The sequence below is a fragment of the Trichoplusia ni genome, chromosome 11, assembly GCF_003590095.1.
Source record: "Trichoplusia ni isolate ovarian cell line Hi5 chromosome 11, tn1, whole genome shotgun sequence".
NCBI lineage: Eukaryota > Metazoa > Arthropoda > Insecta > Lepidoptera > Noctuidae > Trichoplusia > Trichoplusia ni.
In genome coordinates, this window is record NC_039488.1 from 14,044,014 (window position 1) to 14,069,375 (window position 25,362).

At 44.1% G+C, this 25,362-nt stretch overlaps 3 protein-coding genes across 3 annotated transcripts in view; all 3 read left to right on the top strand.

Annotated features, from left to right (window-relative positions):
- Nucleotides 1-13,761, top strand: part of LOC113498826 — a 61,435-nt gene extending 47,674 nt beyond the window's left edge. Inside the window, exons 18-28 of the mRNA XM_026878968.1 lie at nt 7,187-7,335; nt 7,591-7,703; nt 9,831-9,922; nt 10,428-10,517; nt 11,770-12,019; nt 12,125-12,265; nt 12,370-12,637; nt 12,719-12,865; nt 13,016-13,139; nt 13,307-13,427; nt 13,506-13,761. Coding sequence (XP_026734769.1) covers nt 7,187-7,335; nt 7,591-7,703; nt 9,831-9,922; nt 10,428-10,517; nt 11,770-12,019; nt 12,125-12,265; nt 12,370-12,637; nt 12,719-12,865; nt 13,016-13,139; nt 13,307-13,427; nt 13,506-13,761 — 1,751 coding nt within the window. The remainder of the gene's footprint in view (nt 1-7,186; nt 7,336-7,590; nt 7,704-9,830; nt 9,923-10,427; nt 10,518-11,769; nt 12,020-12,124; nt 12,266-12,369; nt 12,638-12,718; nt 12,866-13,015; nt 13,140-13,306; nt 13,428-13,505) is intronic.
- LOC113498598 lies at nt 1,222-5,839 on the top strand. Its single transcript, XM_026878673.1, has 2 exons — nt 1,222-5,681; nt 5,794-5,839. The coding sequence occupies exons 1-2, from the start codon at nt 1,942-1,944 to the stop codon at nt 5,822-5,824; spliced, it is 3,771 nt and encodes a 1,256-aa protein (XP_026734474.1). The 5' UTR covers nt 1,222-1,941; the 3' UTR covers nt 5,825-5,839.
- A 2,563-nt stretch (nt 13,762-16,324) lies between the features above and the next one.
- Nucleotides 16,325-23,905, top strand: LOC113498938 (metabotropic glutamate receptor 2-like). Its single transcript, XM_026879203.1, has 17 exons — nt 16,325-17,347; nt 17,905-18,106; nt 18,540-18,682; nt 18,759-18,929; nt 19,272-19,416; nt 19,485-19,736; nt 19,844-20,018; nt 20,103-20,209; nt 20,358-20,507; nt 20,606-20,739; nt 20,847-21,013; nt 21,086-21,244; nt 21,591-21,753; nt 21,837-22,050; nt 22,127-22,278; nt 22,662-22,854; nt 23,402-23,905. Exons 1-17 carry the CDS (start codon nt 16,499-16,501, stop codon nt 23,611-23,613), a joined length of 3,588 nt encoding a protein of 1,195 aa, XP_026735004.1. The 5' UTR covers nt 16,325-16,498; the 3' UTR covers nt 23,614-23,905.
- Nucleotides 23,906-25,362: the final 1,457 nt, after the last annotated feature.

The following is a 25,362-nucleotide window of genomic DNA, read 5'->3' on the forward strand; positions in this document are numbered from 1 at the left end:
AAATATATACATATTTCTATTAATTCACCATGTACACTCGATTTCATGTTGTTTACGTTAAGTTGTATAAAAAAAATCACGCTTTTATAAGTCATATCAGCCTCTTGGCAAATAATACACACATTGTACCGAATCATAATTCGTCACAAATCCGACGACCATTAGGCGACCGAGCCAGCCGCGCGGCCTCCTTTACGACACCCGCTCCAGCTGTCGGTCTGTATGTAGATATTGTAAATAAATATCACTTACCCATGAAGGTCGCTCACACAGTCGTGTAAGGACCAGTGGCCCGCAGACGATGCCTGGCCGACTTCACCGGTAATGTGTTCCTGTCACCTCTATTCACTGTACTGTGCTGTGATGTGGTGGTGGCTGCACGTCGGCTGCTATGTGTGTGGTTATGACTCGACACGGATTGTAGAGAAATACATATTCCGAGTCAGTTAGTTTCAAAATCTTAAACCAGTTAGCTAACTGGCGTGACTCAATCATTTGCGAATTATCCAACAATAGAACATTTTGATAAGTTGGTATTCCTCAGTTAGATAATGACAGGATTGTTCAGTACCCACATTTACGTCATCGGCCTCATCGTCAACAGTTTGATACATGTTTCTTGAAAATAAATGATCACCAAAAATTTATATCAAAGGTAGTCATAAAAGCGTCTGACGGCATCGAGGCCGGCCACAGATAGACGGGTGGTTGCGGTTGACACTAAACTCACTGCACTCCGTGACATGGGTTCGATACCCTCGTAGGACAAACATTTAATAATAATTTAAATTACATACGTGACAAATTAGTAATGTTTTGTAAAGGGACAAAGCGTCAAAAACGCGGTCAAATGACTTACTTTGACTGACCATAAGCGTAGATTAGGTTAAAAAAAAAAATGTGTTGAATTGTTTCATTGACTTTGTGCACATATTGTGTAATGACATCATCACCTGATTTCACTTGTAATACTTTAGCCATGGCATAAAATACGAAATATCATCGTTTGACCCCGTATGCACCCGTATTTTCAGAAACATTTGATCGCTATAGGTATATGCTGTACAAGTTTTATGAATGGTTTAGTGTTACATTTTCTTTACAATATTTTAATACAAGTTTTTATGACAGTTTATACATAACTTATGTTGTTGTAGTTTGATCATTATTCAAAAGATGGCGTTATGACTGTGACGTCACCTTTCTGTATCGCGGTGTTAAGATTTTCGAGCAATGAATGACACCGCGGCTACGTTTCATTAAATTTGTCTTCTCTGGATCCTAGTGTTTTATTTATCACAAGTGACATTAGGGACGTATACAACTTTACATGGTCCTATCGAGTCGGATAAAGTGAACTAGAAGTGAGTGATCAGTGCCGAAGTGTTTGAAGTGAATCTCGGTGTGGAGACCAGGGTGGATCGCCGTGAAGCGCCGCTCACCCAAGCTGGTGTGCAAGAGTGGAGTAAGCAGTGGTGACCAGTGGTGTGCAGCCGGGGAGTGTGGACCAGCAGCCGGCGCAGGGTGGCCTGAACAGGGCCAGTGGAGCGGAGTTGGCGCAGGGTTGCTGGACGTCATCAGCACCAGCAGAGGAGGTGAAGCCTGTGCGATAGCGCAGCAGGCAGCCTGTTCTTGGGGCAACGCAGTCATCACGGAGTTGGAGTCAGCGCTAGTGCCAGTGTGGTTTTTAAAGACTAAGTCGTGAGTACTATCTATTTGCTAATGTGCAAGTTTCAAGATAGAAGAAAGTAGTCTTCTAAAATTATTGGACTTAATAATTTTTTCAGTATCGTGGATATCTTTAGTATAAATTCTAGGATATTACTATTTGTGTGCTGATTGATATTATTAGTGGAAATTTGTCTTTGGTGGTTATTTTATCTTAGTCGAAATTTTAACATTGAATTATTTCAATTATTTGTTGTTTAAACATTCAAAGTCATGGAGGCTATGTATAAATTGCAAAATGATAAAAGGGTTCTTATAGAAAAAGCTCAGATAAACTTTAAAAAGGCGCCTAAAGATCGAATAACCAAAATATATGTCGAAACTAGATTAGAATCACTTGAAGCTTTGTGGAAGGAATTTTCATCAACTCATAATAACATAGTGCAGAATGCTTCAGATGTTCAGCGAAAATCTGATAAATATTTTGTGGATGATATTTATGATATTACCGAAGAACTGTACATTTTCCACAAAATTCAATTGAAAGAGGTTTTAAATAAATTTGGTTATTATAGTTCAGATCCGAAGTCAAAGACAAATGACCACTCAACATCTAACAGTGTTAAGTTACCAAAAATATGCATTCCAAAGTTTTCTGGTAACTATGCGGAGTGGACAACATTTAAAGATTTATTCACATCGTTAGTACACAAAAATGATACTTTAGAAGATGTTCAAAAAATGCATTATTTAAAAGGTTTATTGTCGGGAGAAGCAGAACAACTTGTCAGGCATATTGCAGTCACTTCAGACAATTATAAAGAATGTTGGTCGTTGCTTCACAGTAGATATAATAATAAGCGATTTCTCTCCAATTGCTTGTTAAAGCGCTTATTAAGTCAGGCTAATATAATAGAGTCCTCAAGTAGCATTAAGGGTTTACTAGACACAACTATGGAATGTCTGAATGGTCTGAAAAATCTAGGAATTGACATCAGTACGTGGGATATCATAATCATTCACATTATTAGCTCAAAGTTAGATTTTGAATCTCGAAAACAGTGGGAAACTAAATTGAGTTTTAAGGATGAGTTACCCGTACTTTTGGAATTCAAAGATTTTTTGGAAGCCAGATTCCGGGCCCTCGAGTTTTTGAATGCAGGGACAAACAAACCTACTGCTAGTGTTATTAAGAAAGCAACAACGCACCATGTCATTAGTACTGATAATAAACCTAACGAAGTGACTTGTCCATTCTGCGAGGAAGGTCATAAAATTGCACATTGCAAAAAGTTTGCAAAGGAGAGTTATGAAGCTCGTCATAACTTTGTACAAACCAGGCGTTTATGCTTCAATTGTTTAAACTCCAACCACTCTATTAAGTTTTGTCGTCATAATGGCTCATGTCGTATATGTAAGCGAAGACATCACTCACTACTACATCCTCAGTCGGTCTCAAACTCAGCCGTCCCTAATGAAAACTCCCACATAGCAACTGAAGTTAAATCAGCGGTATCCAGAGTTCAGGCATCGCTTTCAGAAGATGAACCGTCACCCTCTAATTTAGTATCATATTTTTCAAAAGGGTCTTTACCTAAACAAGTTTTGTTAGCTACTGCTCTTGTCGAAGCACAGACAAGAAGTGGCTCTACTCAACTGCTGAGAGTGCTATTAGATCAAGGATCTCAGGCATCATTCATAGCAGAATCAGCAGTGCAGCTTCTAGGACTAAAAAAGACTCCAGTGAAGACGGTAATATCAGGAATAGGCGGCGAGAAGAGCGCGTTTGCCTCTAAGTATGCAGTCACAGTGACTATTCACTCACGCCTAGACCCTAGTTTTAGTATCCAAGTGCATGCTTTTGTTTTAGGCAGCATAACATCGATTTTACCATCTAAAAAATTAGAGGTGTTCAGTTGGCCGGAGCTGACACAGATTACATTAGCGGATCCAGATTTTCACACACCAAGTAAGATAGACATCTTACTAGGTGCTGAAATATATGGCCAAGTTCTGAGAGAAGGTTTAATTAAGAGTTCCCCAAACGCACCTATCGCTCAGAATACTGTACTTGGTTGGATCCTCTCTGGACAAATCTCAACAAGTGATCACCCTATTCATTGTCATCATGTCATTCACAGCAACTCAGATCAGGCTGATGACAACGCACTTTTGCGACAGTTTTGGGAAATAGAGTCTGTCATACCTGATCAGAAAATACTTTCTGATGAGGAGCAACGTTGTGAGAACATTTTTGCTCAAACTACTCACCGTGATAAAGAGGGTCGGTATGTAGTTAATCTTCCCTTCCGCGATCAAGATCCGCAATGTCAATACGGAAGTTCCAGAGATCTCGCAATAAAAAGATTCCATCTGCTTGAAAATAAGTTCAAGAGAAATCCAGAAGTCAAAGCTCGATATTCTGAAGTCTTTCAAGAGTACATCGACCTTGGTCATATGGAGCCTGTACCTAGTGATGAGCTTAACAATATTTCAGCTGTTTATTTACCGCATCACGCCGTGGTACGTGAAGACAAAACAACAACCAAGGTTCGAATAGTGTTCGACGCTTCAATGAAAGGTCTAAATGGAGTGTCACTTAACGATGACCTCATGGTAGGCCCAAGGTTACAACCGCCGTTACGTCATATCATTATGAGATGGAGAATGCATCCCATAAGTCTCTGTGCTGACATTGTAAAAATGTACAGACAGGTGAAGGTCTCTTCTGAACATGCGGAATTTCAGAGAGTAGTGTGGCGTGATGATCCGGAATCTGTAATAAAGGAATATAAATTAGTAAGAGTTACCTTTGGTACAGCAGCAGCTCCTTACCTTGCAGTGAAATCATTGCAGCAAGTAGCAATCGACGAAGGTGGAAGTTACCCTGACGTATCTGAAATTATAAAAAATGACTTTTACGTCGATGATTTAATGACAGGTTGTCAGACAGTTGATCAAGGATTACATCTACATGAAAGATTAACAGAAGTACTCACCAAAGGTCAATTTCCACTACAGAAATGGGTAAGCAGTCGCAATGAATTGAACGAGAGAATTCAAGGTCATGCTGAAAGGACAAAGCAGAAGGAAGAGCAGGAAAGGGATATCAAGCTGGACTCAGTGGTGAAAATTTTAGGAATTTCATGGGATCGTCAGAGTGATGAATGTAAATATTCAGTGCAACTTCCTCCACAGCAGTTTCCAGTTACCAAAAGAAGAGTAATCTCCGACATCGCCCGGCTATTCGATCCTCTTGGATGGGTCGCACCCTGCATCATTATCTCGAAGATCTTCATCCAAAAGCTCTGGCTTTCTGGTCTAGACTGGGATGCAGAATTAACTCCAGATCTTCTCAGTGAATGGGAAACATACCGTGCAAGCCTTGTAGAGACGAATAAGATCAGCATTCCGAGATGGATTAATACGAAAGCTGACGACTCATTGATGGAGTTACATGGATTTTGCGACGCGTCAATTGCCGCTTATGCTGCTGTAGTGTATGTCAGAACCATTGATGCCGAAGGAAAAATTCATGTTAATTTAATTACTGCTCGAACCAAAGTTGCACCGGTTAAGCAGCAGTCAGTTCCGCGTTTGGAGTTAATGGGAGCAGTCTTACTCTCTGAACTTATTATTGAAGTCGCTAGGGTGATGAAGATATCACCTCCTCATATACACGCTTGGACTGATTCATCAATCGTGTTAGCATGGCTCAGTAAACATCCAAGTCATTGGACTACTTTCGTTGGAAACCGAGTCTCGACGATTCTTTCTCGCATTGACAACTCACATTGGGCGCATGTCCAATCAACGCATAATCCTGCAGATCTTGCATCCAGAGGTTTGACACCACAGGAACTTGCATGTAGCTCACTGTGGAGTCAAGGACCACCGTGGCTTCATGAAGAGACAATTGAATACTCAAGACCAAAGTCAATTGTCACTAACACGGAGAAACGAACAATCAAGGTGCACGTCGCGACTGAAACTCAACAGGAAGTTCCTGTATGGACAAAGTATTCCAATCTCCAAAGATTAGTGCGGGTGATTGCATATTGTAGAAAAGTCTTGAGATGGAAGGATCAAGGTGGCCAAAGACATGACAAGTATTTAACTCCTGAAGAAATACAAGACGCAACAAAAACATGTATAAGACATGTTCAGAGAATTCCAGGCCGTTATCAATGTTGTCTGACAATTCCTCAGATCATTTTCTGATTGGTGAGCCTCTGATAGCGGTTCCTGAACGGAATTATGAACACTCAAACATCAGTAACCTGAGACGTTGGCAGGTTACTCAACGCATGTTGCAAGATTTTTGGAGACGGTGGTCTGCTGAGTACTTGGTTCAGTTGTTACAGCGTTATAAATGGACAAAACATATTCCAGAACCCAATATTGGAGATGTAGTTTTGATCAAGGAGGATAATTTGCCTCCTGCCCGTTGGCTTTTAGGTAAGGTTGTAGACAGACACCCTGGTTTGGACAAGGTTACAAGAGTAGTAACTCTCAGGTGTAACGGATCACTTATTAAAAGACCTATATCAAAATTATGTATCTTGCCTGTCGCTAAATGATGTGATTTCATTTCATGTCAGTTAAGTTTCACGTTACGATAATTTTAGGATTTAAGATGTTTAGCTATTATTTATTTGCCCCTGACCTCATGGTGGGTGGTATCTATGCAATTTGTGAAAGGACATAACGCTATTATGTCCTTGGTGGGTGGCATGTACAAGTTTTATGAATGGTTTAGTGTTACATTTTCTTTACAATATTTTAATACAAGTTTTTATGACAGTTTATACATAACTTATGTTGTTGTAGTTTGATCATTATTCAAAAGATGGCGTTATGACTGTGACGTCACCTTTCTGTATCGCGGTGTTAAGATTTTCGAGCAATGAATGACACCGCGGCTACGTTTCATTAAATTTGTCTTCTCTGGATCCTAGAGTTTTATTTATCACAAGTGACATTAGGGACGTATACAACTTTACATATGCTATGGGTATATATCAGTAGCATTTACATACCTTTCCACTGTAGGTACTATTTGCAATGAGCTGCACTGTACTATCATTGTTTCCTTTAGCAAACAAAGTCCTAGTGATATAGAATACCGAGCAACAACTTAAATTCGTCAGCCATTTTCATCTCTATTAAAAACAGTTTGATACATAGCAGCGCAAGACTCAGCTCCGACTTACTTGATACTGACATTTAAAATAAGCAAACCCATACTTAAGTCCGTAGTTTTTTAATTCATGAGATTGTTGAAATTAACTTAATCATGGGCATGTGTTAATGAACTATAATCATCGACTTGTTCCGACACTGCTGCCTACGGGTATCGCAAAACTCCCTCGAGCTTGTAGGATATGAAATGCATATCAAATGATCTGTCCATTAATGTACACAAATAAGATCAGAGGTTAACAGGCTGACACGAAAAGTTAGTTACCCGGGATTGAATGCCGGTATGAGGAGGCGATGACGTAGGTGTGCTCCTCAGAGCAGTGGCACGGCGACGTGCCGGCGCCCGGCGTGGCCGTGCAGTGCACGCCTGCGGGCGGCGTGCTGGCCGCGCACGCTGAGGTGCGCGTGCACGTGCGCGTGCTCGCCGACTGCTGGGGGCTCTACCACGACCAGCTCCTTATCCAGGTACCGCGGGCCGCATTTCAAACTTCTAATCGAAAAAAAGGCCCTTACACGTATTACGAGATAGTACAGTATAATTATAATAAAGTTATTCAAGTTACCTGCTGTTTGTGGGTCTATTATAGTTGTATTCCGCGACACAAAATGGAAGAACACATCAATTCTTAGATATCATCAGAATGGAACAACAACCTGAAGAGCCCTTCCGTTGCTGCTAGTACAGTGCTAGCTGCAGTGCATACAGTGCCGTGTGTGCAGGTGGAGAGCGTGGAGCCGCTGGTGCTGGACGTGTGGGTGGAGGCGCTGGGCCCGCCGCTGCAGCTCGCGCTGCGCCCCGCCGACCACTACCTCGACGTGCCGCCCACCCTCTGGTACACACGTACATCATTACCAACTGCGATACAGATTACTTTTTACCAAACACTAGTTTAAAATAATAAATAAATAATCCTTAACCGTTATAAATATTCATATCCCATTGATATTAATGTTTTTGAATTCTTTTTCGAATAAAAAAAAATAGTAATACAGCTACTTTCGTGTACTAGTGGAGAGTTTGTCGTATTAACTGAGATGCCTCAGTTAAGATGCCTATCTCTTCGATCTGAAGTATTTGTTTTATCATGTACTTTTACAAATTTATTTGTCACAAAGCTGCCCTCAGTTTTGTGTCATTCAAAACATCACACAAGCCTTATTTTTTTTTCTATTATAAATTGTATTAGTGTACAGTTAGTAGGCTATTCCCAGTTCGGGCCCTGGTGAGGAATGTCGGCTCCGTGCGCGCGCCGGAGTGTTGCGGCATTCCGGTGACATTCCGGCCACATTCCGGCGCAGACCTGGCGCTATCCTTCAGAGCATTTATAGCAGTAGCTGTTTACTGTACACTCAAGCATTCAGTCCACCATTCTACCCGTAACATTTCACAGAAATAATGCCCTTTTTGAAATTGACAATGTGTATAAAATTGGCAGTGTTATTTTTAGGGTTCCGTAATCAAAACGTGGGTCTACTAACTATGGGTCCTCTGCGTATCCACCTGACTGCTACCAGGCTGTCTCATGAACCCAGCCATACAATTTACATTTTTATATTGTACATATATTATGTATTTATGTTTCTGATCTAACAATAAATGCTTGAATGAGCTCGGTTGGATCATAAATTTAATAAGTGACGTTTTTTCCAAAATTGATTTTTTTAGCCTATTAGTGCACCGCAATGTCGCGAAACCGCTTCCACTCGGCCAGTCTTTATATAATTGGAAGGTTGGTTTTTATTATAGATGCCTATATTTTTGCGATGTTATCAGTCAGCCCTCTCCCGTCCACTGTACTGCTCTCGTCTATGGGCATGCCTTAACAAGAGGATTAAGTGGCTCTCAATTTGCATTTAACTAGCAGCAGGAGCAGTGCCAAGCGCGTGCCCCGCGGTAACTCGATTGTAGGCTGTAGCCGGGCGGGCCCTTTTATAGTGCGGCTCCCGGCGCGCTCCCCACACTTATAACTCGCACATGAACCTCTACTACTAGTAGTTTTGTTCACTTACGAACTCTAGCATATTTTTATGTTAGTTTTTTAGGATTCCGTACCTCGAAAAGAAAAAGCGGAACCCTTATAGGATTTCATTAAATTTTTCGCCAGAACGCGTATCAAGCTGAAATTTAAATTTTAAATGGATACTTAGATCTACTATACTTTAAAGTTATCCAAAAATCAAACATACAAACTATTTATATTAAAAATTGTCCATACTCGCAAGGAAACCAAAGCCTACAAAGCAAAGTCTTATCACAATAAAATTAAAGGCAACCATATGAAAACTGTCAATTTTGGATTACATCATAAATAATCAAAGTAATTTAAAATTACGTTACCTTTATTTCCCTTTCCTCATAAATGCGTAGAGATATTAAATTGAAATACATTTATAATTTATATTATATAATTCTTTGGGCTATACTCGTAATAAGTACTGTTAAAAACTACTCCCGCACTAATTAATAGCTTCCTTGTGTAGCGAGATTCACAAACACAAACTCTCAAGTCACATGCACAAAACACCCAAACTCCGACTCTCCATTCATGGATCACAAAAATGCTAGAATCCGCAGCACATCGTGCACTGCGTTTAGCGTGATGAGCTATAAATCACTGGGCTTTCTGTGGCAATAGATATGACGTAACTATGACTTGAAGTCGTGATGAATTTTTACATGTATACCTACAAGCGGAACCGTTAATACCTTTGTACGGATCGCACGTACGGCCAGTTTTTTTTTAATATTCATAGACTCCATGAAAAGTGACTTGCGATCGTACGAAGTAATAGGATATGTTTGCCAGACGCATCGATTTTAATTTTATCAACAAAACACTTTTTTACTAAATAAATTAAAGGAAGATAGTTAGATGGGTAGAGGGAATACCATACCATAAGAAAAAACAAATTAAATTGGCATACTATACATAATATATATAATATATTTGAATACGCAGGATGTCAGAATCGGACCCGAAGCGCGTTCTGCGCGCGCGCAACGTGTCGCGCAGCGAGCTCGTCGTGCAGGTGTACGTCGCGCGCGACTACGGTACGAGCAGACAGGCTTACATACTGTCTCGAGTGCGCCCTTAAACATCCATAGGGTCCCAGTCCATATCATCTCTGTATGAGTTCTTGTATTACCCTCGCACACTCACGCAAAATATTATAGTCGTGCAGAGTGCGTGTGTTGTGCGATAACAATAACTTGCGAATTAGTTATAATAAGAGTCAGTCTGATTTCGACGAGTTCTAGACACACTCGCTCATCGTCCCGCCGAAAATCACTCTTGTTGTCGTGCAAATGCTCCTCGTGACCCAGTACATAAACTTTGCTCAATACGAGTTCATTGCCGGCCATTATATTTGACGCCCTCAAGTTAAATTGTTTTATAACTTGTTTTTAAAGTAAGTAGTTTCAGTGACACACATACTATAATATTTTGCTTATAGCTTAAATACTTACTGTAATGAGCACTGTCCAGTCCTTACGATATTGATGTGGTCAAAGACTAGTGGGGTAAGCGGTCCTACATCGCTTATGAAACTTGCAGAGTACGCACAAGACATGCTGCCGTTCCGGCTGTACCTGCGCACGTACGACGTGCCGCAGCGCTCGTGCCCCTGCCTCACCGCCTTCGAGAGTAAGTACTCGGTCGCGTGCCTCGCGACTGAAGACGCAGTAACACTTCAGCGAATACATATAATACATTGAATCTATATTAGTATACCATAAAAGCCAAAAAATCAAAATACAGTTTATCTATTCAATAACATATTAGATGGACTATGCATACTGTGCACAACTTACGAAACATAAATCCCTTTTGTAACGTTTTAAGGCCCATTAAGCAAGCCATGGTATGCGTACGACAAGAATTGCACCTAAAATGACTCCAACCAAGCGAATTGCACTTGTTAGGCACAAAACAAACACAAACAAAATGTTTGACATGCGGTATGTATTGGAGATTTATCTCGGACTCTTATATATTCATGAGACAATTAAATACACGACCGGGCACGAAGGAGTCCATTAGGCATGCTTAATGCGGGACCAGACTTTCCTACTTTCGGAATACTATAGAATACTGATAAGCAGGCTGCCTTTAAAGCATGTCACGTATAATTTATAATGCTTATGTATAACGCGAAACCTTGGCTGTAGGTATTTTAAAAGGCCCAGTATGTAGCAGAATGTAGTCGCTATCAGACCAAAAAGATAAACTGCTTTTAAATTTTGGAGAAGAGGCATGTGGCGTAACAATATAGTAAAATTCATACCTAATGGTGACGTCATGACACGTCACAGCGTAAGTTTCTTTCACTGTAATTTGACTAATTTATGATTGCGGGACAAATTAAAAAATACGTATTCATTTTTATACATTAGGTAAACTACAAAACGGATACCGAAAAAAAATGTCGTCATCCCCATTATAGAATCCAAGAAAACAAACCGTATTTCATAAATCTGTCAGATTTGTTTACTGTTGTAACATCACATTCGTACAATATGGTTTTACGTCTACTTAAGACGTAAAACCACTGTTACCGTAACACTCAGACAGAGAACATCTATAATATGGGTTATTATAAACATTCCAACAAATCAATTTGACCACAAACGTCATGACATTAGTTAAACAGTCTCAAACGTCAGTGGACGTCGATATCTTTTACTCAAGAGTAATGATACCATTTCGTGTTCGTCGTTAATGTAGCAAAAATATACTAGATATTGGAGGCACTGTGATACGCTAACCACTAAGGAGTTAATCGAATTGTCATACTATTTTAAATAGTGTCGTCGAGATCACTGAATTTAAGGCGCTATTGGTATTAAGTGTCCGACTCTAGCAGCGCCGAGCCGAATTTATAAATTGTGTTGTGCAGCGGAGAACCTAATAGACGAGCAGTCTGAAGCAACCACCTTCGAGGAGGAGATGGACGTGGGCTTAGAGGTGTACCTGGCGCCCGACTACGGGCCACAGGACGACGAGCACTACGTGGTGACGCCGGAGGAGCGCACGCTGGCGCCGGGCGAGGGCGCGGAGTGGCGCGTGGCGCTGCAGCCGCCGCCGCACGCCGACCCCGCGCCCGACGCCAGCCTGCTGCTGCGGATGGTGCCGCTCCACGCACGCGGGTAAGTATTACTCACATTCTGTTATACCATCCCTGTACACATGGCGCTGGTGGTGAGATAGCCCATATCCCTGGTTGACAAGCCACCTTGATATGTGTTTTGCAGGAGTGGCTGGTTCCGGCCCGAGCCGCTGCCGCAGGTGGTGCGCCTGCAGCAGACAGAGCGCCGCGGCCGGCTCAAGGTGTCCTGCCGCGAACAGCGCGTGAAGCTGTGCGCGCTCGACCTGCCCTACGGTGACGTTCTAAGGTAACGACTTTTGACCAGCACACATTGCGTACCCTAATATCTACTTGTTGTTGGCCCTCGAAGAATAGACGTACTTCAAATATGGCTCTGTCTACCACCTACAGGATCCGTAAACGATTCTACGTGCTAAATGTCGGTAACGGTCCTCTGGAGCTGGGCGTTGAAACGTCAGATCCGTGGTGCGTAATCATTGAGCTCGAGGGTAAAGAAGCGATTAATGCGGTGAATGAAGGCGCGGTCGGGTCGCGGGAGGTGCACAGGAGCCGCGGCGGCGCGAACTGCGGCGGCGCCGACGGATGCTTGTGCGGCGAGCGCCTCACGGTGCGGGACCGCCACTGCCCGCTGCACCTGGAACCTCGGAGCTGTGTCGAGGTAGCGTGAAGTTCCGAGCTGATAGGCTGGCACCCATCTGGACCACATAATATGTCGTGCTAGAGAGAGCTTTCGGCGCAGATGTGCGTGGAGGTGCTGGTGTCCACGGAGGAGACTTGGCCGCTGGGCGCGGCCGCGTCGGCAGGCCCCTGCCAGGCACCGCAATACCCGCTGCGTCGCGTCACCACCACGGCGCTGCGCCTCTATGACGAAGACAATATACTTGCGGTAATATTTCTACATCTATCACACTTTTAATCTCCACACTAAGTTCAAGTTCACTCAAGGCTAATCACCTAGCATTTGATTTCTGCGCGCCCATTTTTGACATTCCATAAAGTTCTGTATAAATGAGTGCTTGTGGATTGTGCTTGTCAGAGCGTGCCGCTCGTGCTGGACGTGGAGTACCCGGCGCTGCTGGTGGAGCCCGACGCGCTCGACTTCGGCTTCGTCACGGACGGTGACTCGCGCAAGAGCTACTTTAGCGTCAAGCACACCAGCCGTGAGTCGAATACCAGGATTTTATCTCATGTTGATATTGTATTACCTCGACTCTTGCGACCTAAACTAAAGCAAAAATGCTAAAATATTTAATTGGATTGCCTAGGCTCTCATAAACCAGTCGTAGTAAGTAATACAGGATACAAGTTAATATCACAAGTTCGGCAGGAACGGTGACGCTAGACGTGGTGACGGAGTGGGTGGGCGCGCCCGAGTTCCAGGTATGGCCGCATTTCCTGCGCATCGCGCCCGGCTGTAGCGAGCGTGTCTACCTGCAGTACACGGCCATGTAAAACATGTTTATTATTCTTGAAGCTCAAATTGTGTTGATATTGCACGACGACCAACGAGCGATTGCGTGTGGCAGGTGGCGCAGCGCGCCCGCCGAGGGCTGTGCGTGCGTGTGGGTGTGCTGCGGCGCGGGGTGCGGCGGGGGCGCGGGTGTCGGCGGGGGCGGCAGAGGCGCGGGGGGCGGCGGGGGCGCGGGCTGGTGCCGCGCCGCCGTGCCCGTGCGCGCCGTGCCCGCGCGCGACTACAAGTGCCGCGCGCCGCGACACGACCACACCGACGACCCGCATCTGCTGCCGCCCGACATGATGGACCACACTCTACAACTTACTTGATAACAAAATACCTATATACTCGATTTACATGTTTTATTTATATTCTTAAGCACACGAAATTGTGGAATTATTGTTTTAAAACTAAACCAAACTTATTTGATGTGGTAAGTTATCATAAGTACGATTAAAATAATTAGTCTAGTAAAGTAGCTATAAACTTATAAATGATTATTAATGTATAATTATTACATAATTGATCTATGAATTAGTGTAACCTCCTGTAAGAGTGTCAGTGGGCTCGAGCGTACTAATGGTGTAATTTTGTATTCCGTCGTCGCTATCTTCCAAATTAACCTCGGCCATTAAATATACATAACAGGGCAGTAATCTAGGGACACGAAGGGAAGCGCTAAACTCGCGGGACAGAAGTTTAGCGCTTCCCTTCGTGTAGCTCCGAGCGTGAACCGCAACCGGCGCGAGGCGTCGCGCCTGGCGGGTGCTGGCGGGTGCTGGCGGGTGCCGGCGCGGTCTGCGGGCATCGAGTGAGCGCAAGCTAACGAGACTCTAAACGATATTGAGCAAACAACTAAAAGTTAGAGAAGGGACTTACTACAGAAAACTATCTTAGCGCCATATGGGTCGCAAATAATTGTTACCGTTATGTTTATACCGAAAGTAAGAATGACCACTCCGCACTAGAATATTTTATGGTGGGGTTTTCTAAGATTCATTTTTGAATTATTACTTAGTCTTTTATATGACTTGACTTGAAATTACTAGAATTGCTATAATCTACAAATCCCAAAAAACCTTAGGACACATCTGACTGTGACCCCGGCCGGCCTCGACAGCACCTAGTTCGACCTCGTGGGACTGGTGACAGATGGGACGTTGTATCGTGCACTTACTGCCATCAATGCCTTGGCGGGGGGCCAGCCGGAGCCACCTACTCCTCCATGTAAATGCTGTAAATTATACGCTAACTTACAAAATATATACATTGATGGTTAATGATGCTGACTCTATAAACGCGAATAACGACTCCTCAATTTAATCACTGTCCGAGATGTGTGTATTATGAATGAGCCCTTAACAACTCCCCCCCCCCTCGTACCCCTGCCGCCGCCTCGCCCGCCGGTTGACACGAGGATTACTTAGGAATGGAAGTGTTATGTAAATCCAGTATTAGCTTCAGCATGAATTTTCATAAGGTAGGGTTAAAACATTTTTTCACGAAAACATTTAATTACATTAATTTACCTTTAAATTAGCAAATCTTTGTGGATTCCAACAGCACTCACTATTCTTAGGGTGTGATACAGTACCCATCTTCAGTTTGACATCTGAAACACTGATATTAAAAAGTAACGCGCTTAAATACCTAACAACGCGCAATTAAATAGAATTTCTCAAAGAATTTTTTTTTTCAAACCTTTAAATTAGTTAATTATTTATTACTTAGGTCAAAAACTATTCTTATGTTACGTATATTTTTCATTTAAGACTATACCCAGGAGTTTAGAAGAAAACGTATCAAAGAATTGTAAATTTTCATCTAACGTTAGTTTAAAAATATTAAGACGATTACGATGACTATAAATCACCTGTATATTCGTTAAGTTTATAGTACTATAAATAAAAAGTCCTGTCTCTGAATAAGTCGGAAAAATAAAATAACAATAATACCAGCCTGTTATTATCCATTCTCATCCAGTCACATAAGAACAGACAAGCATTGTTCGCGATTAACTATATAAAGTCCAACCAATGTTGCACAAAATTACTCCCAAATACAACTTCGCCAGACACGTGAGTGATCTAATAATGTAAAATAGAAGAAATACTTTGCTTTGCAAGAATATTTTGTCTCAAATGCACAGTTTAATAGAGAAATTAATTATAGTTAGAACAATAAAATAAGCAAGGACCAAGCATGAGCTACTCACAAACTTAGCACAAGCTACGCATAATCTACGAACAAGCTACGCACAAGCTACACACAAGCTAGGGCAATGTACACTTAAAGTAACTAATATTGGCCAGACTTAAGTCCCACGGGAGTGCTTAAAAAATAAAATTATGAAAAGTCTCTAAATTTCGGATACATTCAAATAAAATTCGATCAAAGGTCAGACGTATCCATTTTTGTATTGTCTTCTAAAATAATTATTGAGTATGTTCTACAAAATTATATAGCATCGACATCAGTGTCCATAAGTTTTTCATAAATTGCCATTTCCTTACTTTTGCACTCTCTTTTGTCATGCCTGTTAAACATGTTTTGAAATAAATGTATTATATGTAGCAATTCAGTGCAAGTGAAACAAATTGTAAGTAAACAGTTAGTGGCGTGGCAGCGAGCCGGCGACCGCCGCCGCCGCACATGCCGCGAGCGCGCGGCGGCGGCGGCGCGCGGCACTCCGCGGCCACGCTCCGCGCCCACCGCCCGCGCCGGCCGCCGCGCGCCCCGCGACACACATACATCGAGTCTCACTTTACTTTCTAAATACCTTTCGATCGTACAACTGCCGCTGCGTACTCTTGTGTTTATTACGCAAACCTCACGGAGTTACTATTTAAAACTTTCTAATACATTGGTATAATTAAGAAAATGTAAGTCTAACAAACTATTCATATAAATAAAACAGTCGTAGACTTTTAATCTTTTTAATAAGCCAAAAATGCATATTTGCAAACAAATACTGGTCATGAGAAGAGTGGCTTTAATGGATTCGTGGTGTGTTGTGATCGCCATGCAAGTGAGTAAAGTCCGACGCGAGTCCTCTTCCTGCCGCCAATGTGCTGGGTGAGTGTGCTGGCGTCGCGGACGAGTCGCGAGCCGCCCGGCGCCATGCTGCGCTGCCTGGCGCTAGCGCTGCTGCTGCTGGCCGCGCCCCGGCCCGCACTCGGCGGCCGCGCGCACGCCAACCACTCTCAGCTGCTGGCTGAGGTACAGCATCTCATGTATGCGATCCAGCACGACCACAGACTTCCTACACCAATTCTTCCAAACTTGGCATTTGATTTTGAATATGAACTACTCAATTTAACGGCAAGTTTTGAAAATGGGCCACATACGATAAACCCGGCGGACCTTCTGGTTTTTCTCGAAAATCTGACATCAAAAAGGATCCACAGGTACAGAAGAGAATCACATTCACTAATTGGCACTTTTGACATTTCAAAAATGTTTAAAAAAAGGAAATATAAAAGCAAACAGGACGCTGATCAGAGGCCGAGTGCATCCTCCCTACATGGCGAGCAGCTGATCCAGACAGAGGGCGCCGAGCCGCCCGCCACCGGCGTACAACACGTCGCTCAGGTCGAACCCACTGCTGTTGCTACCAGCGTCTCCGAGGCTCCCACTACTTTGCTCAATAGTTTTACTATCCCTGCACGTTTAATTCCTACTGAAAGTTTTACTATAGTACCCCTTCAAACATCATCAACTACAGCAAAACTTAGACTCAAAGCGAAGTCATCGCGAAAATCAAAGAGTTTAATAACGACAACTAACGCACCGACCAGTAGCCGTCGCGAAACAAGACTCATTCCAAAGAAAAAAGTTTCTGAGAACGAGACTGTGTGGCCCGTGAAGCACGCCGCCGTCGTCGAGGGCGACATCATCCTGGGCGGCCTCATGATGGTGAGTCTCTCGCCTCCGCAGCTACCAGACACGCTCGTTACAAGATCAACAGATTTATTTAACTAGAATATCTATGTCCGAAATCAGCCACTTAGCATTTAACACAAGCAGTTAAATCAGGGAGATAAGTTCGCCAGTGTCATTATATTTTGTATTTGGACTTCCAGCTTCTAGAAGCCTGATCAATCAAATTAGTTGTCGAACCCACGAACATGATTAGTGGGCCACGAGAACACAGTGACACACAGTGCTGTACATAATACTTGATAAACGATAAGGAAGCTTAATATGTATTTACATTTTTCAACCAATGCTAAGCATAAGTGTAGTTAAATATCAATAACTCAAACAAACGACATGTCGAGAAAAACGACCTAGTCCAAACGCCAACCGTGAAAGTTACAACTATTGGACAATTATACATCGTAAAGAATAAATTACAAAATATGTTATATAAATATATTTATTTATATAAAGAAGAAAAAAGAAGATAAATGTTTTACAAATTATTTTGATGAAACTTAGTATGCAGAGCGTGAATGTTGGTCTGGCGGCAGGTGCACAGCCGGTCGGAGGGCGCGACGTGCGGGCCGGTGATGGCCCAGGGCGGCGTGCAGGCGCTGGAGGCCATGCTGTTCGCGCTGGACACGGCCGCGCGCCTCGGCCTGGCGCCGCCCGCTGTGCGCCTCGGCGCGCACGTGCTCGACGACTGCGACAACGACACCTACGGCCTGGAGATGGCGCTCGACTTTATCAAAGGTTTATTTATACTTCTAATCATTCGCAGACTCTGCTAACGAATGCTTAAGGATACCAAATACTACATAGAATGACACTCTGGTTTCTCGTGGGTTGGACTCGCCAACCCGCGGTAAACAAGACCGGTGACCGGGGTGCGAGTCATATAGTATTAAAAAAACAAGTACCGAACCTAGTAGACATTCAATTTTAAAGCAAAGGCTTTCAAAAGTGAGTCCATCGTAAGCATACAAAGGAATGTAAAGAGGATTACTACTTGATGGCTAAATTTATTCAGATTATTTGATTACTAGTTGCAAGAAATTTTGACGCATTTCAGTATGACTTCAATTAGTACTTTGTAATTCTCCTTTTATTCATTCGTTTTTGTTTTCATGCTTTTTATTTTGATGCTGAAAATATAAATGTTTTATTTGTTGCACGATTGTTGCAGGGTCCATTAGCAACATCGACGACGCGGAATACGCGTGCAACGCGACGGCAGTGAGGAAGGTGATCTCGGGCGTGGTGGGCGCCGCGTCCAGCGTCACCTCCGTGCAGGTCGCCAACCTGCTGCGCCTGTTCAAGATCCCGCAGGTGAGCCTGCTCGCGTGTCTGCGCTCCGCTCATATCTATTCTACTACAGCGTGTATAGCGCAGTCCTCGTTCGCAGGTGTCGTTCTTCTCTACGTCGCCGGAGCTCTCGAATAAGGCTCGGTTCGAGTACTTCACGCGCACGATCCCCTCCGACCTGCACCAAGTGCGTGCCATGGTCGAGATCGTCAAGAAACTTGGCTGGCGTTATGTTTCAATTATATACGAAGAGTCTAACTATGGTATTAAAGTAAGTCCAAAATTTTGAACAATCTAGTGGATAGCTACTACAACTTAAAAAATAGGTCATTATTACTTTTGATAGTAACTGTCGTGAGAATGATTCATTATTAAATGATGTAACGGTTTACTCACGCGTATTTATCGGGGTAGCCCGACTAGTTTCGGACCCAACCGGAGTCCTTAATCATGAGCAGTCGAACTGACGTCAGCGGCCGATCCCGCCGCGTCTGCTCATGATTAAGGACTCCGGTTGGGTCCGAAACTAGTCGGGCTACCCCGATAAATACGCGTGAGTAAACGGTTACATCATTTAATAAGGTCATTATTACTATTAAATATTTGACTTCAGGCTTTCGAAGAGCTAGAAACGCTCCTTGCCCGAAACGATATATGTATCGCCGTGAAAGAACGACTAGTAAAGGACTCTGGGGAAGCGGACGAGCACGCATACGACGCAATCGTGGCGAGACTACTATCCAGGCCCCGCGCACGCGGTAATGATGCAAACATTTGGGACGCATTGTAAACTTGGCACTCTCTCTGACTGACTGTCCGGCTGCAGGTGTGATCGTGTTCGGCTCGGACCAGGAGGTAGCGGGCGTGATGGCGGCGGTCGGCCGACTGCGAGCTACAGACGCGTTCGGCTGGGTCGGCTCTGACGGCTGGAGCGCTCGTGCCCTCGTCTCCGAAGGAAACGAAGCTGCTGTAGAAGGCACCATCAGCGTCCAGCCGCAGGCTAACCAAGTGCGTGGCTTCCGAGAGTATTTTCTCAATCTCACCGTTGAGAACAATCCTAGGAATCCGTGGTTTGTCGGTAATTTATTTTATTTTAATATTATCTATTACATTTTCTTTTCATAACTCCACAGCGTGATCGTTCAACAATCAAGAAAAATCAAAAAATATCATTCTTGGTTTTAGAATTTTGGGAAGATCAGTTCAAATGTCGCTATCCTGGTAGCGCGCGCACACCGTACAACGTGCAGTATGAGCGGATGTGCTCGGGCGCCGAGCGGCTCTCCGTCGACAACATCGAGTTTGAAGCGCAGCTGCAGTTCGTTACAGACGCCGTCCTCGCCTTCGCGTATGCTATCAGGTGCGCAAAACGCCGGCCGCTTGCCGCACGCCCGTCTCTCTGCTCGCGTCTCGCGGCTGACGTCCTCTCGCCTGTGTGTTGCAGGGATATGCACCGCGAGCTGTGCGGCGGCAAGCCGGGGCTGTGCGACGCGATGCGGCCCGCTAGCGGCGCTACGCTATTGCGTTACCTACGACAAGTGCGCTTCATAGGTCATAGCCTAATTTATAAAATCTAAGAGAATTAAATATTGTAGTAAGCCTTGGCATTTTCTCTGTAATTAAGTTATATTGATCCTTAATACTTATAATATATACACAAGCTGACAATTTCATAATAAGTAATAAAAAAGTGTTGCAGGACTCAGCGGAGACGAGTTTCATTTCGACAGCAACGGAGACGGCCCCGCGCGATACAACATCCTGCACTTCAAGCAAGTATCTGCCGGGGTGTACCGCTGGATGAAAGTGGGCAGGTACCTCGACGGGGAACTCGAACTTGATATGAATGGTAGGTACTTATCATACTCGATGCTTGTCGGCGCCAGCTACAACCCTTCTTTGGCTTCCCGCGATTCCTGTGATATCTGGGTATTGGCTTTTGTTTAGAAATACAGTTCAAGTGGAACGAGCGTCATCCGCCGGAATCAGTCTGCAGCGCCGAGTGCGAGCTGGGACAGGCCAAACAGTACGTGGAGGGCGAGAGCTGCTGCTGGCACTGCTTTAACTGCACGCAGTATGAGGTCAGCCTCAGTTCTTATACTAAAAATAGCTTTCTACATCGGACCTTTCCAATATTTCTTCTTTTTATTTTCATAATGCTTATGCATGGTAACGTTGTTGTCTATAGATTCGGTCGCCGGACAAAGAAACAGCGTGCGAGGAGTGTCCGCTAGGGACGCTGCCGAGCGTGTCGCGTACGCTCTGCGCGCCCGTTCCCGAGCTATACTTGCGGCCAGACTCGCCAGCTGCTATTGGCGCCATGGCTTTCTCATCGCTCGGAATGCTGCTTACCACGTGAGTGTGCGGCGCGCGCAGTGTGTTGTCTCGTATGTAACTGTGAGCCACTGACCGTGGGCCTCTGTGCAGGTTCGTGCTCGTGATGTGGGGGCTGCGTGGCGACACGCCAGTAGTACGCGCCAGTGGCCGGGAACTCTCCTTCGTGTTGCTGGCAGGAATTATGATGTGCTATCTCGTGACGTTCGCTCTCGTCTTCAGGCCTACCGATGTTCTTTGCTCACTACAACGGTAATGTGTTTTGTTGTATTTTACTAAATACTAGTTTACTCAGTAAACGTTGTTATACCATATAAAAATAAAACAGAAATTAAATAAAATTTATTAAACACAAAGTTTGTTAAATTTATTGTTAAACATATCAATTTAAGTGATGTAACGGTTTACTCACGCGTATTTATCGGGGGTGCCCGACTAGTATCGGACCCAACCGGAGTCCTTAATCATGAGCTGACGCGGCGGGATTGCGAGTCGAACTGACGTCAGCGGCCGCACATTACGCTGCGTAGCGCCGCGCTCACGATAGTTATTATAAAAATATCAATTCAAGGTTAACAACAAATTTCTAATGTTCTAGCTTCGGAACTGGCTTTTGTTTCACCGTGGTATACGCCGCTCTCCTCACGAAAACTAACAGGATTGCGCGGATCTTCGACGCTAGCAAGCACTCAGCGAGGAGACCTTCGCTCATTTCACCCAAGTCTCAGCTCTTCATATGTTCTGTTCTTGTATCGATACAGGTAATGTATGGCGGATTCAAAAATACACGATATTGTAGTTTATTTCCTCAGTACTGCATAAATAATGGAGGAAACACCTGCAGGTGGTGATAGTGGTGGTATGGCAAATCATATCACCCGCCCGCGCCATCCACCACTACCCGACGCGGGAGGACAAAATGCTGGTCTGTGATTCCTACATTGATGCCTCTTATACCATCGCCTTCTTCTATCCCGTCGTGCTGATCGTAGTGTGCACAGTATACGCTGTGCTCACGCGGAAAATCCCAGAGGCTTTCAACGAAAGTAAACATATTGGTTAGTACGACCTGCCTTCGCTCTGATCTCCACACTTGCGCACGTGATACTCAGACTACCGACTCATTTGCTGCAGGTTTCACGATGTACACGACGTGCGTGATATGGCTGGCGTTCGTGCCGCTGTACTTCGGCACGGCGAGCCACGTGCCGCTGCGAGTCACCAGCATGGCCGTCACCATCTCGCTTAGTGCCAGCGTCACGCTCGTCTGCTTGTTCTCTCCAAAGGTACAGGAAACATCTTAATACCAATGAACACTGTTAATCTTAACAGAAACGTAGATTCCAGCGATTTTGCAGTTTCGCAAAGGTTGGCAAAGGGCAAAGGTCAAAGGTTGGTCTTGGGCAAAGGTCTCCCACAAATCTTACCAAGATTTTCTATTTTGGGCCACATGGTACCAGCACGCACGGTAAACGTTAACATCGTTTCGCCACCGCTTCCTAGACCGCCCACGGCGACGGCGTCCATCCGCTAGCGCCCATAGTGTGGTGACTTTGGCCTAGCGGTCACTAACTATGCACACACACTATCATCCACGTGCCACCGCATGGAAGAATAATTCTATAGTAATGAAATAACGAACCGACGCAATTATGAAAACTGATTACAGCTGTATATAATCATTGTTCACCCGGAACGTAACGTGCGCGCAAGCCTAATGCCCCCGCGCTGGCGCTCCGTGGCGGGCGGCGCGGGCGGGGCGCGGCACGGGGCCGTGTGCGCCGCGCTCGTCGGGACCGCGCCCTTGCCGCGCGCCCCCGACCTCACGCCATCCACAGACCTCTCCACTCTTAACGACACGGGTTAGTTACAGCCGCTACGCAAGCTTGACTCATAAATCATATTTCTGTATTCCTGACCCTTCATTACAACCATCATTATCATCACTTAGTCACGAAATTCAGTTCCTAATAGCGCCCACATTTCATCGCATGCAACAAATTCTTCAGTCAGATATATGTCATCCGCGTCTAGTTGTAGAACAGTCAGTATTGACACACCAAATCATACTACTCACCAACACGTCGATAACTGTGACGATTTCAGTCTCAGGCGTGGCATTTTATTATCAAAAGTACTTATCTAACACACATCACAGTGACAGACCCAACAGATCACAGACCCAACTTAAACGGCATCCCTGCCAATTTTAAGAGCTGCTATATACAGCTGTATTGGCTGCTCCGATACAACTTTAATTTCATCGAACCTTTTTCATCACATGTTAACAAAGAAGTTTCAATGATAAGGTTTTTAACCTGTTTTACAATAAATGATACAAGCGATTTTAATATTTTGAATATATTGAATATAAGGATATTTATACAGTAATTTTCTAACGTTTGACAGAGCGGACGTCATCCGATCGACAAGTTCAGACCGATGAGAGCGGGGTGAGACCGTTGGAAAACGGGGCGCCAGAGGAGGACAGCGGCGTGCGACTTGAAGCGCGGCGGCTGGCGGGACTGAGAGGGTTGCCTCCGTTCCCGACGGGAGAGGCGCGTGCGCCGGCCCACGTGGCTCTGGCAGTGGCCGTGCTGGCCGCGCCCGAGCCCTTATAGCGCGAGCGGCCGCCGCGCGTCCGGACCCGCCGCGTGCCCGTACTTGTGTAAATAAATATTACGCTACGTGACGAACAGACGCCTAAAGTGCAAACTGTTATTGTTGTAACTCTAATCAATTTATTTATCAACTTAACGTGCCAAAACAAATTTGACCGTCAATATTTATGTAAATATTGCATTGTTCATGTTGTATAAATAATTCTTGTAATTAATACCAGAATGAACCAATTTGTGATATTAGATAAGTTTAAAAATAAATTTGATCACAATTCAAACTGGTATAATATCATTTTATTCCCCAGATATGGTAAATTTGACAAAATATAAAAAAGCAAAGTTTCTATTTCCAGCAACTTGCAAAAATGATACTTTAGTAACTTAAAATTTTATCTGTGCTATAGTTGTGAGCATCAAAAATTTTATGTTGCTAATGCTAATGCTACTTTGAAAGTTCGTTTTTAAACGTATCCCGCACCAAGGACTTTAATTATGGTATCGCAGGGCTTCACAATCATTCAAATCTCATGTAAAAGACATCCAGACTCAGAGTACGCATTTGTGGATTTCACGAACGCTTGTCTTAAGCGGGGATAAAACGTGTGTGCCAAGCGCCTTCAAGAACGTACACGCATCAAAACTGATGAAAAAGACAGATTCGCAGGTTCGTTTCCGTTGCACCAATTTGATTCGTAATGTATTCGTTTAGCGTGAACTTTCTGTGGGGCATTGTCCCACTTGAGGCAATTCCGATAAGCTTCACACTTCCCTCCGCGCTTCGGTGCGGTGCAGTGGGGGTCTAACGCGCTGCTCGGTTAAATTACGTTTACGGTGTTCTGTGTTCGAATCCCGGCTCGTGAATTGTTCCCAGTTGTGTGGTACAGTATTCCTCGTGTACGGTTTGTAAAAAAATGTGATTTAAATTTATATTTGTGCTAAATAATTCGACATAATAATTCGGTAAGTCATTTCATTTTATTTCTTTAGTTGAGGGTAGCGTAATATATTTCTGCGGCCGGTGTTAATACTCGTTAACGAACTATTTTTGTAAAATCATCTGTAATTTTCGCTTTCTTTGTCAAGTGTAAGTAATGTCGATATATTTAAACGATGACCCGCCGGATCGCAGCGGGAATGCCTTTAGTAAAAGCCATATGTCCTCAAGGTCACCGCCTTCCGTGCCGTCTAAAAGACTATTCAGTGAAATATCACCATCGAGCGTTTCACCCGATATGTCGAAACGTATACAACGGTCGAAATCTCATGACAACCATGAGTCGAGTTTAGACACCTCTAACGCCAACTACTGCGATCTCGTTCCGAAGCGTCAACGTATCTGTCCAAAATCAACGACGTCGTAAACGATCAGGGCTCGCGCATAAACATCGCGAATAAGTCGGCCATTATGGACATGACTCGACGCATAACGGCTATAGTTTCTCTGCTAGCCATTAAATCGTCATGCAATGACACCAAATTAGTGAATACGCAACGTAAATTAGAAAAAAATAAATTCAATCCAGGTTTTGAGTCCCGGAACGTTAGACAAACGGAGTCATACGCGGACAAACTTAAACTTCACTTGCCGCAAGCCGTCCCACCGGTGCAGTCGCGCGCTCCGCCCTCCGCGTTGTGTAGTTGCGTACCCGATGGAAGAGCGTAGTGCAGAATACGTGATGTTATCAGGTACAAAGCAGGCGCTCAAGACCGCAATTAAACTGAGTCACGACGGTTTCCAAATCGATGTAA